Here is a 14,354-nt window from a genome sequence, read left to right as displayed (position 1 = left end):
GTCAGCTGACAGACTGATGCCACTATCAAAGGCTCGGGCCACTATGATCATGGAAGATCTGTCACCAGCCTCAGCAGCCAGCAGCAGGTACTTAAAACCTTTCATCTTGTTTCCTGCGTTATCCTGACAAAAACAGAGAAGTATAAGAAGAGAAGGGTGCACACTGTACAAAAAGGCTCAGTAAAGTGTGCGATACCTCCAGCTCCATGTCTGGCAGTATGTGATGAGGCAGCTGCATACAGCACTGTCCCAAGGCCACGATAGCCTCCAGCTCTCCACACAGCGCAGCTCTCTCCAGGTGTATCATGGCCGAGTCCTGATCCCACTGCTCATCCTTCTCACAGAAGCGACCCGCTTCATGGTACCGCACCATCGCCAGGTGGACCTGGTTCAGGAGGAAGGATACAGGAACACACATTATGATTGTTGAGTTGATTACACTTATGATTTGAGGTCCATGAACGTCTTTATTAACGTCACATCAACATTGATGTTTTACCTTTCCGAGGATCGACTGGCCAATCTTCTTCTGCATCAGAGCGTCGAGTCGCTCCACCTCGGTGGCCACACAGGAGGGGCGGTGGACGTGAGAGCGGGACGAATGGTAGAAGCTCCACTTCTCCTCCGTCAGCTGAGTAGAAAAACACAAGTCAAGATATACAAGGAAGAGTAGGAATGATGAAGGGAGAATGTTACCATCTGCGCTTCACCACAATAATCAGAAAAAGATCAATGATGAAGGTAAATCAAGTGCAAGTTGACAAATCACTCATCCAGAAAAGACTGCTTTTTTAAATTTGAACTGATAAATGACAGCGATTGGCCTTGATACACACACACACACACACACACACAATCAAGATGGTGGAGTTGGTGAAACAGAGATAGATGGTGTTTCAGTTCCAAATGTTATTTTTTATTTCTTTGCATTTTGCATTTTCAGACCGTTTCATTCACTCTAAAAAAGTAAGTTAGAGTGGACGTGGTAAGAGTGGCCTCTTGTGAAATCAAATCTTTAAAAATAAATGGACAATTCACTCCAAAATCAAAAAGACATATTTCTGACCGAACTACACCCGCCAACCGTATCGCAGCGCAGAAGAAAGTGTGCATCTACGTGGAAGAAAGGGTTGTGCTCACTCCTTGGCGGGTGTAGTTCGGTAGAAAGAAAATAGTTCCAACATGAAACCGCTCACCACAAGGTCTGTGGATTATCTTGAGTATCATGATTTCTGGAAAGAGACATTGCTGTTGAGTTTTTCAAATGTTTTTTTTAAGGCCTCGAGCCCCACAAGACGAGAACCGTCTAGATCCATTTTATTGTAGAGAAGTGCGACATCTTTACATCAAAACAACCTAGATTGATAAAAAAAAAAAGCACTACAGGAAAGAGGAAGAATATGTATTTTTGATTTTAGGGTGAACTGTCCCTTTAACCTGAGAATCACGCTTAATAAAGCTATAAGCAATAAGACAGCGGGGAAACACCTGGCTTTACGAGCCTCCATGCAAATAATCACCCATTCGTGGTCAGCATTGTATGAATTTAGGTGTACAGAGACTCTTGGAGGAGCTACCATCTTCCTCTAATGAGGGAACACAAAGAGCAGGAGGAGCTAAATTAGAAGGAAGGTGAAGAACGACTTGTTGGTAAATTAAGTGATGGGGGGGGAAAAAGTGAAAAGTGAAAAAATGACAAAGATGAGGAAAATCAGAGGAGAGTTATTTGATCACGGTGATGATGATCATGATGTTTACACACTGTTGTTTCTACGTTTGTTTACCAGTCTGACACTGTCCTCATCCGACTCAGAATATTGTCTTTGGCTGCGATGATGGGCCTACGTGATGATAAAACATGCATTTATAAAACCTACAGTCAGAAAATCATGAAACATGTTTCAGAAGAGGAAATGTTTAGACTAACAGCAACTGAGAGGACTGAAGGACAAACGAGAGTGAATTACATTCAGTAACAAGAGAAACCTAACATGTCAGATAATATAACATACAAATATTGTTTAGGAGAATGTGCTTACAACTGTGTCAAAAAAAGAGACTAGAAATGTATTATTCATACAAGCTATAACATCTAAAATATCTCATATGTCTACTTGGTAAATGTCAGGCACACATAAATACATTTCTTGGCACTGTTCATCTAGGTTGACTGACTCATTTTCTGACACACTGAAAAAAAAGAATATCCTGGATCTTGTTATCTGACTAAAATTAAAATCAAACGAAAGTCAAATGAAAATCTTTACCCCGTCCACGTGGTCATTTGGATCGCCATCACTCCGTCTCTCACTGGGGTAGCCGCTGTCCCCGCCACTATCGGATTCCTACAGACAGAAATAGAATATTAAAAATCAGAGTAGAGACTCGTGAGATGCGAGTCGGGTGAGTACAGTTCAAAGTTCCATCATGTTTCCTGCAGCCGAGCAGCATCTCAGAAATCTGTATTTACCCGCGCTGATATTAAGTAGGTATCATATCATCACATCTAGAGTGTTACAGTTTATTGTACTGTCAAAAAACTGGTTCAAAATCATATTATTATTATTATTATTATTATTATTATTATTATTATTATTATTATGTAATAAAGACTTCAGCCAACACTTTTAGGTAACACTAAGTCTGTTATTCACCTTTGACCTGAATCTTTCTTGACCATCAAAACTGAGCATACAGCACCTAAAGGTGAAAATGCTGATGCTGTATTTAATGAAGATGACTCAAACACATATTTCTTTAGCTTCTTTTACATAATAATAAATACAATAAAAGATACTAATGTAAATGGACAGAAAAAGAGACAAACTCTTGGGACTCAATATGGACCTGATGTATACCGACTTAACAACAATAACACAATATGCGATACAGCGTACTTTTTCTGTCACATTCACCGAGTTATTGCTGACCTTGTGTTCACTTGTGTTGTTATTATTGAGTCTTTCACGTTCGTACATTCCAGCAAAAGATAAGCCTGTAAAATGTAGAAAAAAGACACAACTATTTACGACGTGGACATTCGCATATACTTTTAAAACATGTGCAGTATGTCATAATATTGTTCGTGGACGTACCGATGGGGGACCTTCCCAGATATCCATGTGCAGCTAGCGGGGAGCAGGGCAGTATGAGAGGCGAGCAGGGGACAGAGTCCACGTCGCTCATGCTCTCGTCTGCAGAAGACGTCTCAGACAGACGGGAAAACAGCGGCGGTGGCCGGCTTCCTGACATGGTACGAACACGAGGAGAACCGCAGGGCTCCTCGCAGCCCCTCAGCATCGTCTGGGCTGACTTCTGAAATACAACAACATCAATCTTTCTCGAGGAAACGGCAACAGAACAAGCGGAATACACTGAAAATAAGAATTAAACATCCTTTTTATGCTAATAAAAAAAAACTGAGTTGGAGAGTGAGTGTGTGCAGAAAAGATAACAGTTCTTGATATTACATCAATTCTATCAGTTAAGACTTATTAATGTTGAAATCATAATGTGGCACACTTTCCTTCCCTGTTTTAGGTTGCAGTTGTTTTTCTTTCTCCCTGTGTGTCTCCATTTCTTAAATGTATGTATTATTACTAATTTATGTATTTAAATATTTTATTTTACACTATTTCACTCTTGGAATATGACCTCTGTTATATTACTGTACAGCATATCGGCACATCACTTCTGACACCCACACACGCCTGTTATTATTTTTTGCTTAGCAGACTTTCTTTTACTTATTACTCCAGTTATTCTTCCCACAATCACCGTTCACAGACTTCATACTGCTGGTATTTTTTGTGTATTTCTTTTATTTATTATTGTTTATTTTAGTTTATTATTTCCAGTTCTTTTTCTATTTATATATTACTATGTACTGTTGGGGAGGTGGGTTGGGAGTCGTAAAGGGTACGTTGATTTATGTCCCTGCCTCTGACATGGTCATCGTTGTTTTTACACTGCCCAAAATAATGAAAAGAATATTTAAAAATAAATCAATTCTCTTACAGGAAATAAGATCCCGAAGCAGGATACAAGTCACATTCATGCCTAAATATGGAAACTGTGAACAATATGAAATGCAATACACATGTTGCTTCTAATTCAAGGGACATTTTCCCCTAATAGTTATTTAGTATCATCATTATTTTATGAGCCATTTTTAACCCTGCCCACTGCTCATTTCTGGCTCTGGCAGACACTTTAATTATCAATATTAAAATGTTAAAATTACAAGCAGTTTGTTGGTGCAGTTCAGCTGAGACTTCTCCGCAGGAGAAAGGTCAAAGGGCGTCAGGCCCATACTCTTGCAGATCTTGTTACACAGGTGGGAGTGGAAGAACAGCGCCATGCCTCGCACACCTGGAACACAGGTGTGATCAAGATGGAGCGTCTTGAATTATTTCCAAACAAACTTCACACAAGAAGCAGTTTGTCAATATCAAACAAAACAAAAAATGTACCTAGATTTCCATCTCCGAAGTCAGTCCCCATCTCTGTGTGGATCTGAGGGTCAGTGTAGAGATCTCCGACTCCTTGGATGTCCACCACGATCAGCTGGTGGCCCGATCGCTCAAAAGTGAAGTGGCTGAAGCCCTGATGGACGCAAAAGGAATGAAGATTATAAAAGTGATGATTAGCTCTAACATGTGTTAATCCTAAAAGGTGACCTAACTTACCTGTGGAGTGAGTCGGATGTTGTCGTCCCTCACGAAGCCAGAGTTGGAGTTGTATTTTAAATACTTGCCCTCGATGTAATGTTCCAGGTGGAAGAGAGGTTTACCGGGTCGGTCTGCCATCTCCATTACGCACATCTGCATGATGTCCACCTGAGGATTAGAGAGAGGCAAATAACACTCACACATATGCAGAACAGGCCCTTCAGTGCCAACCAGGTAAGAGGTACAGATCAACAGATTAGATTACAGAATAATCAATTTAGTACTTTAGGTCTTTGGACTTTTGGTTGGACAAAACAAAACCTTTGAAGACATAACCTCGGCCTCTGTTTTCACAATTGTTTTTGACATTTCTTAGATCGAACGACTCATAGAAAATGAAAATAATCATTAGTTGCAGCTCTAAATCTAAAATTAAAAGACATTCCTTTATCAAAATAAGGGTTAGAGGATGGTGCTTTTGAGGGATTATCACTGATCTATACTTGTCAGTATTGTTCTGTCCTCATTACTAGTAGTAGTAAATGTTTCTCCTGTACCTGTTTGGGAGGCCGGTGGCGGTTGTACTCCTCTCCCCAGAGTTTGGCCTCCATTTGCAGCCTGACGTCCTCAAAGTAAACATTTCTGTCCACCGTCTCCATGTAACGCTTGGACACATAATTAGATGCTGACTTCCAATTGCTGCTGTGTGAGAAATTCGATAACTTCTTCCTGGAGGGAAACAAGAACAACATTTCGGATGTAGAGATTTTCTTTTAACTTGTGTGGGTCTGTAGGAGCTGGGAGATTTAGTTTTATGCTCTGGGTTTTGTCAGAGTGCAACATTTCTGTGGGATACAGCAAACAGCTGAAGTGGGAGGTTGATGAATGCCTCGCTTATAACTGAGGATTAAACATTAACAATTCAACTATTCTCTTTCATTCTGCAGTGTCACACAGAAGCCAAAACACAGCGGGGCAGTGTTAACACCGTACGCTTAAATTCTAACATCCAGGGAATCAATAAAGTTAAAGCCCCGGTGGCATAATGAAAAACTTTATAGAGCTGGTTCAGTGTGATAGTTTCCATACCATCTTTGGCTCTGAAACTATTTCATTCATCAGCAGCTATCCTTCCAGAGTCAGAGGAAGAAATGTGAGGAATGTGGACCAGCACCACTTATAGCCTTAAAGCTTTCGCTCTGCTTTGTTTACAAGGAGACCACAAAGGCCTCCGTTACTAGAACTCGAGGGCAATAACCACCGGGGGATGAAGCTGATGTAAGACATATTTCAACTTACGTTCTAAAGCACTCCCTCATGGCCCCTCTCCCAAACGGCTGTGAGAAATAAACAAAACAAGAGATAAGAAACGGTTGGTTTTTTTATATTGGCAAAACAATCAAACAATCAAACATGGGGCAGCAATACCTGGGCAGCCATCTTGATGTGGACCTGGTCCTGAGCCCACTCTCCTGTGACGGCATTGTACCTACAAAGAAGGAAAGAGAATAAGTCAAAATAAGATGAACAGTTAGATTGATTATGCTCACTCAAATGTAAATCTAAAAATGTTGAATCTTCTTTAAATCCACATCAAATCACATAGAAAGTTTGGTTTTCAGCCATGTCAGTAGCGTTGCTCTGGCTGGCAATGTCGGTCATTTGGTCCAATATTTTGGTCCAGACTGAAATATCTCAACAACTGTTGCCTGGATTGTCTAGAAATTTAGTACGGGCATTCATATATCCCTCAGGATGAATCGTAACAACTTTGGTGATCCCATTTCATATACTACCATCTTCTAGTCAAAATGTTCACTTCACGTGTTTAATGCTAATGGGCTAATGTAAGCGTGCTAATGGGCTAAATTAAGGTGGTGGAACATTACACCTGCTAACATCAACATGTTGGCATCGTCATTGTGAGCAGAAAGCCGAGGATAGCAAAGACTAAGTACTGGGTCGTGTCTAAATGGTACCCTCGATTTGCAAAGCTTTGTGAAAATTCTCCCGAGACTCACTGCCCGACGACCCATCCTCGTTTCACAGATCGGAGGTTAGCATCTAGACACAAAGAACAGCCTCACAGAGCTGCTTAGTTGTGATATAGTCTGAAAGGACAGGTAGACACCAAATAGTGACTCTTTCTAGATTTGAAATTAAATGTCAACCATTTTGATAATCAATTAAACCTTAAATCAAACATAAGCTTGTTTCAGCTGATGTTTTTCTCTGTACAGTAATCTTTGGGTTTTGGATTCTAAGTAATCTGAAAATGTCAGATTGGTCTACTGCAGCTCAGTAAAACAGCGTCTCCTTGCCAGCAGAGTGACTGTGAGACGATCTCTGTGGGTCATTCTCCCCCCACTAAGCGTCATGGGGTCTGCTCTTTGGCACTTGTTTTTGTTTCCCACCTGTTCCATTAATCACTCCCACTGCCTGCTCTGTGACACTGCGCTGGCTGCCAGGACTAATTTGTCTTTTTTGAGTTCACTTCATTTTTTAAAAGATAATAAAACATAAACGGTCCAGTCTCGATCACGTTAGCCAAGTTACTCTTTGCTCTGCGAGTTAATCTGTCAACAGCTCATTATCAATTCTCAGCTCACTTCCTCTCGACAGAAAAACAACAATGAGAGAAGAAGGAAACAGAGAAGTTGTGTGTGTGTTTTCATGCGTGGGTCCTCTTTCTTTCTGCGCTCATTTCTCTTGAAATTTAGGGTTTAAGGGATTCATATAAACAGGCAAGAACGTTCGTCAATATGGGGATACAAATGTGTGTGTACACACTTGAATGTCTGGGTCAATGCGTCTTGTTTGACTTGGCTGGGCGTGTGTCCTGAGCTAATAAATACTCATTGGAGGTGCAGCTGCAAGTCTTCCCAGCTGGACCCTGGAGTGCCCTTAAACTAGAAACACAGTATTAAGAACAGTGCTCTACTCCTCATCCAAAACCTTCACTGCTAACAAAGAGCTTCAGCCTGGGAACACAGTGTGCTACCGTGTCATTTATTCCATCAGGTTCACAGCACAGAGAGGGCAGGAGGAGTGAGGTTTCATGAGAGTAAAATTAGCATATGAAGAAAGAACATGAGGGAAAACCCCAGCTCCTGACAATCCCTCCTCTCTCCAGTCCTGTTTATTATGCAACTCACACACACACACACACACACACACACACACACACACACACACACACACACACACACACACTTAATTGTGTGTAATTGTATGTTTATGTAGTCGCCATGTTGGCTTGAATATCTGGGTGCATACTCAAGTGTCCCAAATACAGTACGAGACTAAAACTGGGTGGGCCAAAGGGATCAATTTACCCAGTGAAGGGACAGCAATGTTTGTCAACAGATAAGATTAGCACTACTGACCGATATATGAGCCAACTGGGAAACCTGCTGACCTGTCAATGACAGTTCACGAACGCTGCAGACTGAATGTGGAAACCAAAAATATGTCATAGGGTAGCACATTCCAGTTTTCAAAGTCAAGGAGGACAAAATACTTTCCATTTAATGGTTTACTGGTTTACTGGCCCACAATAAACATATGTTTTAGCTTTTCGGCACGGAGACTTCTTCAGAGCGTTCCCAATGTTGGAATCTCTGTGTCGATTTATACAAAAATATGTTGCATCGTTATACCTTAAAGCTACTTATCAATGTTTTTATATTTACAATGGGTAAGATGTTAACAAGTTTCCCAAAATTAACTTCATAAAGTGATAATGAGTGAGTTGTGTTGCCCCCCAAGTCGCTCAAACATCAATTAATTCAGCTTTAAATTTAATTTTAGGTTCTCAAGAAGTCAAAATGTTGTAACATGGGACATAAGATGGGAAATACCACTTTTGAAATACTTGGGAAAAGTATACAATTTAATTAGATAGTTGATCTATTGTAACCAAACACATTTGTTTTGGATCCTAAATCACCCTGCAGGATACAATGTTGCTTCATGTGGTTTAAACATTAGCGTTCACAATGCACCGCCTATACAACAATAGGCGTTTTTCATAGCAGACATTTTTACTTGTCATAGGAGGAAAAGCACAGAAATTGATAACATTAAAACTACTCTAATCCATTTAGCTGAGCTGGTTACGGGTTCCTGGTGTTGTGCATGCTGGCTCACTTCCGTGGCTTACTGGGACTCATTAATGAAATGTGTCCTGTCCCATGTGTTCCTGCTCAAAATATCTGCAATACAGCCACACAGAGTTATTCATACCTGTAACGAATGCAGGGTTGAGTCTCAACGTCCTCCAGATGAAACTCTGCCCAGGGGTCGGGCATAGCTCTGGCCTTTTCAATCGCATGTTTCCATGCATCCTGTTAAATGAACAAACACGACGACTTATTAGCTGGTGATATATTTTTTTTATGCAAAAAGAATGGAAGAATCTGTTTCTCAAACCGGTACGCTAAAAGGGGAAGCCATTCACTGCAGAGAACATTACATTTTTATTTTTTTATTAGTCATGTTTGACTAATTTGTTTTCTGTCTTTGTTTTAACTGTTTTAACTTTTAAATGCACTGTAAGGCGACCTTGGGTGTCCTGAAAGGCACCTCTAAATAAAATGTATTATTATCATTATTATTATTATTATTATTATTGTGCAAGAAAGGCAATTCAAAGCCTTTTTTTGTACACTCTCACTCTAAGTACCTGAATTCTGCTCACAAATTGAGCAAATCGATTTTACAGTTTCCACATTGAACGGTTTCATTTTATTCGTCGAAGTACTTGCATTTTATCAGCGCAGTGCTGGGGAAGCCTACAATGCAGATCATCTATCAACAAAACTCAGGGACACGCCCATGTACACTTGAGCCTGCTGACACTTCTTTAGTTTGTAACAGTGTGCAAATCAGGAGGAAGGAAAGGTTAAGGAAGGAAGGAAGGAAGGAAAAAACACAAATCACTAAAATGACATGGAAATGTAACTTATTCATTAATTAATAAGGTTTTTAGTATGAAGTAGCACTCACAATAAATGTATTAACAGGTCAACCAAGATCTCATATTCCATAATAACTTAAATAATTAATTAATTTACTGCTACCTTAATATGAATGTGATCACCACGTGCAGTCGTATCATTTTTTAAAAATGACTTTCTTGGTAGGACCCATGAATCAAGCGTCACTGGTAATCCAAACCTGCACCAGTAACCCAAACCCTGACCCAAACAGTACGGCAGCATGTCTCCCTCCATTCGACTGGTCACTGTGCAGCCCAAGATTATATTTAGAGCGGAGGATTTATAGGAAAAGAAATATGAAGGGTTGAGTTTTTAACTGATAGGAGTGTCATGTCTGTTTGTGACACGGACCAGATGACGCATCTCCTGTCAGACCTCGTTCACCTGCAGAAGTGTGCAACTTCTGCATGCTGTCAGAAATACTACAGACGAACAAAAAAAGTACAGTTTCAGTGTTTTCTAAAATAACAGTATACCTTTCCTGGTGTTTGTTAGTGTAGATTGATTAAATACAGTATGGGAATACAGTGTGAAGGAAGGGAGAATGCATTGATTAGAATACACATAACATCAGCCATAAAGAGAGTCATGGGAAATAAGAGTATGTTGCTACAAAAGTTTAAAAAGAAAAGGTAGATTACAGTGTGGAGTAGGAAAACGGGAGGTGTAGATGGTCACTGGTGAAGAGGATGGAGGAGGAGAGATGGAAGATATAAATTTAATCTGTAACATACCCGTGCTTTTTGAGACAAAACCTTGTTCGACGGAGGTTCTGCCACCGTTTCTGTTTCATTCTATGTAGAAAGGTAAAGAAAATGGGCGTCTTTTCATCAACAAACAAGATAAAAAAAAGCCACATAGCATAGCATCCTAAAATATTTTTAACAGCATTAATTGCCTTGACGATTTACACAACAGCACTACACATCCCGGGAGTTGGCTGGTGCACAGTGGCTCTGATAAGCCCTTATGTAGCTCACTGCTGATGCGGAGAAGGCCAGACTCTCAGCAGTGAGAGACATGTTTATATGCAACGTGATCATATTTGCTGAAAACCACTCTCTGGTACTTCCTGTTTGTTTGACAGGAAGTGCAGTTAAGAGGTGTCTGACCAGCTTTCCACTTCAATAAACAGATACACACATACTGGTGTCTTATTTCTCCTTATAAGGCCAATATATTATTTTCTGTGTATTCTCACAGAAAATTGCAGAACAGAATGTTTACCATGATGCATGAACACAACCCACTAAATACAAACTGTTTTTGAGCGTGATTTAACAATCCTCCAGCACTTCATATCAACATTTTCTGATACTCTCCCCTTGTTTCCGGGGCAAAGGCTCACCTTGAACATAAAGTGGCTCTTAGGAAGAGAGTTTGACAGCTGCCGGGTGTAAACCAGTTTCTTCAGGTAGTGACAGACTTCTTTGGCGGAGTCGCCCAGGATGGGGCAGATGAAGTGGTCTTCGTCATCGTCATCACTGCCATTGGCATCACTGAGGGAAGAGGTCCGCTGGTTGAAGGCACTTCGTTGGACAGGGGGTCTCTTGGCGCTGCCCTCCTCCTCCATGCTGAACATCAGGTCATCCTCCATAATGTCTGCTGTTGTGTTGACAAGAGAAGAGAGAGAGTAGTGTGAGTGAGAAGGCAGTGAGTAGAAAGTAGAGCCACGTAGAGTGTGTGGAGCCTGCATCATGGCTGCACAACTATGCATCTGATGTCATGTGTCAGAAACGTATGCGTTATCTTAGATGTTGCTGCACCATTACATTTCCATCATATGCTAAAGTTAATCAAAATATAAATGCATAACTTTAAGCTCCAATATGTCCCACCTAGATTTTCCGTGTAACAGCTGGGTGGTGGAGAGGAATGCAGACCCAAGCAAGATTAAGTTCCTGCACTCCTGCTGCTGATATAATGTGCTCCCATGCAGCAGCACCAACCATTGAGGTTGTATATTTTGTTACAGTATGCTGCAATACGATTTTAACTTTTAACTTTAGTGTTTTACCTGCTGTTAGGTGCACCTATTAAATAATCAACCTACCTTATAACCGGAAATAAAACATACCTTTTATCACTCAATCTTGACGGAGTGTAGTCAGGTCTTCTTCCGTCTCACAGTTTCAGAGTTAAAGACAGCTGCAGTTTAAGTCTCCTCCTCGATCTGGGTCGGTCCTGGTTCTCCAATGTATCCTGAAGGTCCGGGGACGTGTCTGGCAGCGGGGATTAAATTCTTGTTGCCGTCCTCCACGGCGACTAGAGCCCACAGCACGTACAACACTACTAGTCTGAAAGCCACGCCCCTGCGTCCTGCTGCCTTCAAGGTTATGGGACATATCAAACATCAACAGATGAATACAGATGAAAATACTTCCAAGAATGTGTCTACAATTCAAGGGGCATACATACATAAATAACACTGAAACTCACAGTTGATTGTACCAGTTTTTAATATTTATTATTAAAAAATATATCAACAATAACATGTTATCTTTTGGTATTTAGTATTGGTACTTAGGACTGCGGATAAGGATTTGAAAGCAGCACCGGATAAATTACAGTCAATACATATGTGAAGTACACACACAATCCGTGAACCTTCGGATCAATCGTTTTTCTTTCTTAAACTAGTAAACAGAAAAGCGACTTCAATGCTTTGTTTGTGTTTCATATCACATGTGTTTGCTTAATACATCACTAAATGGTCAAATGAACATTGCCTTGGTTTAGGTGCAAGGGACGGGGGGGAACTCTCGGACGTAATTTCAAAGCAAAGCCCCCGCAAAATCCATCAGATAAATCTGAAAATGACGTGGCTCCGGTGGGTGGACAGGATGGCAGCACTGCAGTCCTACTCCAGTTTGATGGAAGACATATTCAAGAGTGGGTTGATATTTAAGAAGGAATAACTTTCGCTGTCTTATCCCTCGAGAGTATTTTACCAGCCGAAACTCAAGTGCATCACTCTTAAGGTTTTGTAATTTATTTATTTTCTCATTCACCTATTAACTTTTATTGTCGATAAGCCTACACTTAATTCAGAAAATATGAGTTTATCTGTCAACATTAATTTCAATTTGCCCTGAAACATTAAACCTAATCGTTCATTTCCAGTGTTCAAAAGACACCATAATCATATTCTGGGTTAATAAATATTGTATCAGAATATCAATAAATGCAGACGCAAAATATGAATAAGTAAAATAAACGCACTGTCAGTATAAGTGGTTCCTGAGCCTCTAAGCAGGACACAGTGCACACTATACACACAGAAAGCATGTTGTTAGTGATGTATAGGGGTTTGTTAAACAGCTAACAGACTGCTGCTGCGCTGGCAGTCTGGCTGTGTGCATGTATTAGTATTAGCACTGTGCACGTGTGCAGAGATTAATTCCGTCAAAAGTCTCTACAGCTGACTGACTGACAGCTGATCCAGCTGACTGACTGACAGCTGATCCAGCTGACTGACTGACAGCTGATCCAGCTGACTGACTGACAGCTGATCCAGCTGACTGACTGACAGCTGATCCAGCTGACTGACTGACAGCTGATCCAGCTGACTGACTGACAGCTGATTGACAGCTGTGATCAGAAAGAGACGTTGCTTCACGTTACGCTTCAGAGGAAAGTGACATTTCTCTAAAAACACATTTCCTATTTTCCTCTCTCCTCGTACGGTTTCCTTGGACTAAGACGCAAGGAAAATACGCAAGTGGGGGAAATGTAGATGCAATTAAGATTAAAATCGATTAATCCGAAGGTACACGGAACACACACACGAGACCGAGTACTCAACCTGCATAAGAAAGCTTCCAACAGGAATTTCCGACTACACATATAAATGATATATTAGGTACAGCACAACAGGTGATATGTGACACAACATAATGCAAACAAGCCGCTAAGCTAATGTATGTATTTGCACCATGTCTACAAAATTGTGTTTTGTAGTTAAGCTACCAAGTTAGCTGCTGAGCTAACACTCCCAACATTCCAGTGAGAATTTAGTAAATTAACCGTTAACGTTACGTAAAAACAAAAGACCGTTAGTGTTTCTGTGCAACTGTTGCCGTTCAGTGCGTAACTTAACGTTAAGGCTACATCATAATAACCACTAGAGTGAGCAACGTCATCGAATTAGTAACGATTATTGAAATGAAAGTGGTAACCTCAGTTAACGTTACCTCCTTTAGCTGTCGATATGATCAAAAATACTGACGTTAACGCAACCCTCCAGGACTCAAAATAAATTAAACAAATGGCAAACGGTTGTCGTCTACTTTGAAGGTGTAGCTAAGAAGCTAACCAGCTACTCCAAAAAGGATAACGTGCAGTTGTAAATAAGTACAATAAGGCGACCGAAATTTTGAGATGAATGAGTGTTCTTCTTCTTCTTCTTCTTTTTTTCAGACAGACTTAGGCTCAGTTTAGTGCATTGCTGCCTCCCACCGGTGTAAAAAACGAGCGGTTGCAGTAGTTTGCCGCGGGTGTTCCTCCGGCATATACCGTTTCCTCCTAACGGCAGGTGCCGCTTGAAAGTGGTATGCCACTGTCAGACTGTCACACCAGTAACGCCCCCTGATACATATTTCTCATAAATGTATACTTTATTTTGTTTATTGACAATGTTGCGCAACAAAGTGCCGTAAATAAAACATTGTATAATATTAAGTTT

At 40.6% G+C, this 14,354-nt stretch overlaps 1 protein-coding gene across 8 annotated transcripts in view; it reads right to left on the bottom strand.

Moving 5' to 3' along the window:
- eef2k (eukaryotic elongation factor 2 kinase) overlaps positions 1-14,016 on the bottom strand; it is a 15,439-nt gene extending 1,423 nt beyond the window's left edge. The window contains exons 1-19 of one of the 8 annotated variants that reach the window (XM_029456078.1): positions 13,864-14,016; positions 11,748-11,996; positions 11,019-11,275; positions 10,405-10,464; positions 8,916-9,016; positions 6,099-6,159; positions 5,970-6,007; positions 5,228-5,399; positions 4,689-4,838; positions 4,473-4,605; positions 4,244-4,371; positions 3,096-3,315; positions 2,931-2,995; positions 2,268-2,345; positions 1,785-1,841; positions 1,521-1,586; positions 500-631; positions 197-385; positions 1-123 (exon numbers count right to left, since the gene is read on the bottom strand). The exon at positions 1-123 is cut by the window's left edge and continues 2 nt beyond it. In XM_029456078.1, the coding sequence (XP_029311938.1) occupies positions 1-123; positions 197-385; positions 500-631; positions 1,521-1,586; positions 1,785-1,841; positions 2,268-2,345; positions 2,931-2,995; positions 3,096-3,315; positions 4,244-4,371; positions 4,473-4,605; positions 4,689-4,838; positions 5,228-5,399; positions 5,970-6,007; positions 6,099-6,159; positions 8,916-9,016; positions 10,405-10,464; positions 11,019-11,267 (2,022 nt within the window). In that variant the 5' untranslated portion in view covers positions 11,268-11,275; positions 11,748-11,996; positions 13,864-14,016. Of the gene's footprint in view, positions 124-196; positions 386-499; positions 632-1,520; positions 1,587-1,784; positions 1,842-2,267; positions 2,346-2,930; positions 2,996-3,095; positions 3,316-4,243; positions 4,372-4,472; positions 4,606-4,688; positions 4,839-5,227; positions 5,400-5,969; positions 6,008-6,098; positions 6,160-8,915; positions 9,017-9,436; positions 9,533-9,751; positions 10,465-11,018; positions 11,276-11,747; positions 11,997-13,863 lie in introns of those variants that run through there. The other 7 variants (XM_029456079.1, XM_029456080.1, XM_029456082.1 and 4 more) reach the window with 7 other exon arrangements.
- Between the last annotated feature and the right edge of the window lie 338 nt (positions 14,017-14,354).

This window comes from Cottoperca gobio, chromosome 19, assembly GCF_900634415.1.
Source record: "Cottoperca gobio chromosome 19, fCotGob3.1, whole genome shotgun sequence".
Classification (NCBI taxonomy): domain Eukaryota; kingdom Metazoa; phylum Chordata; class Actinopteri; order Perciformes; family Bovichtidae; genus Cottoperca; species Cottoperca gobio.
The sequence above is the reverse complement of the archived record's forward strand: the minus strand, read 5'-3'. Positions and strand labels throughout refer to the sequence as shown.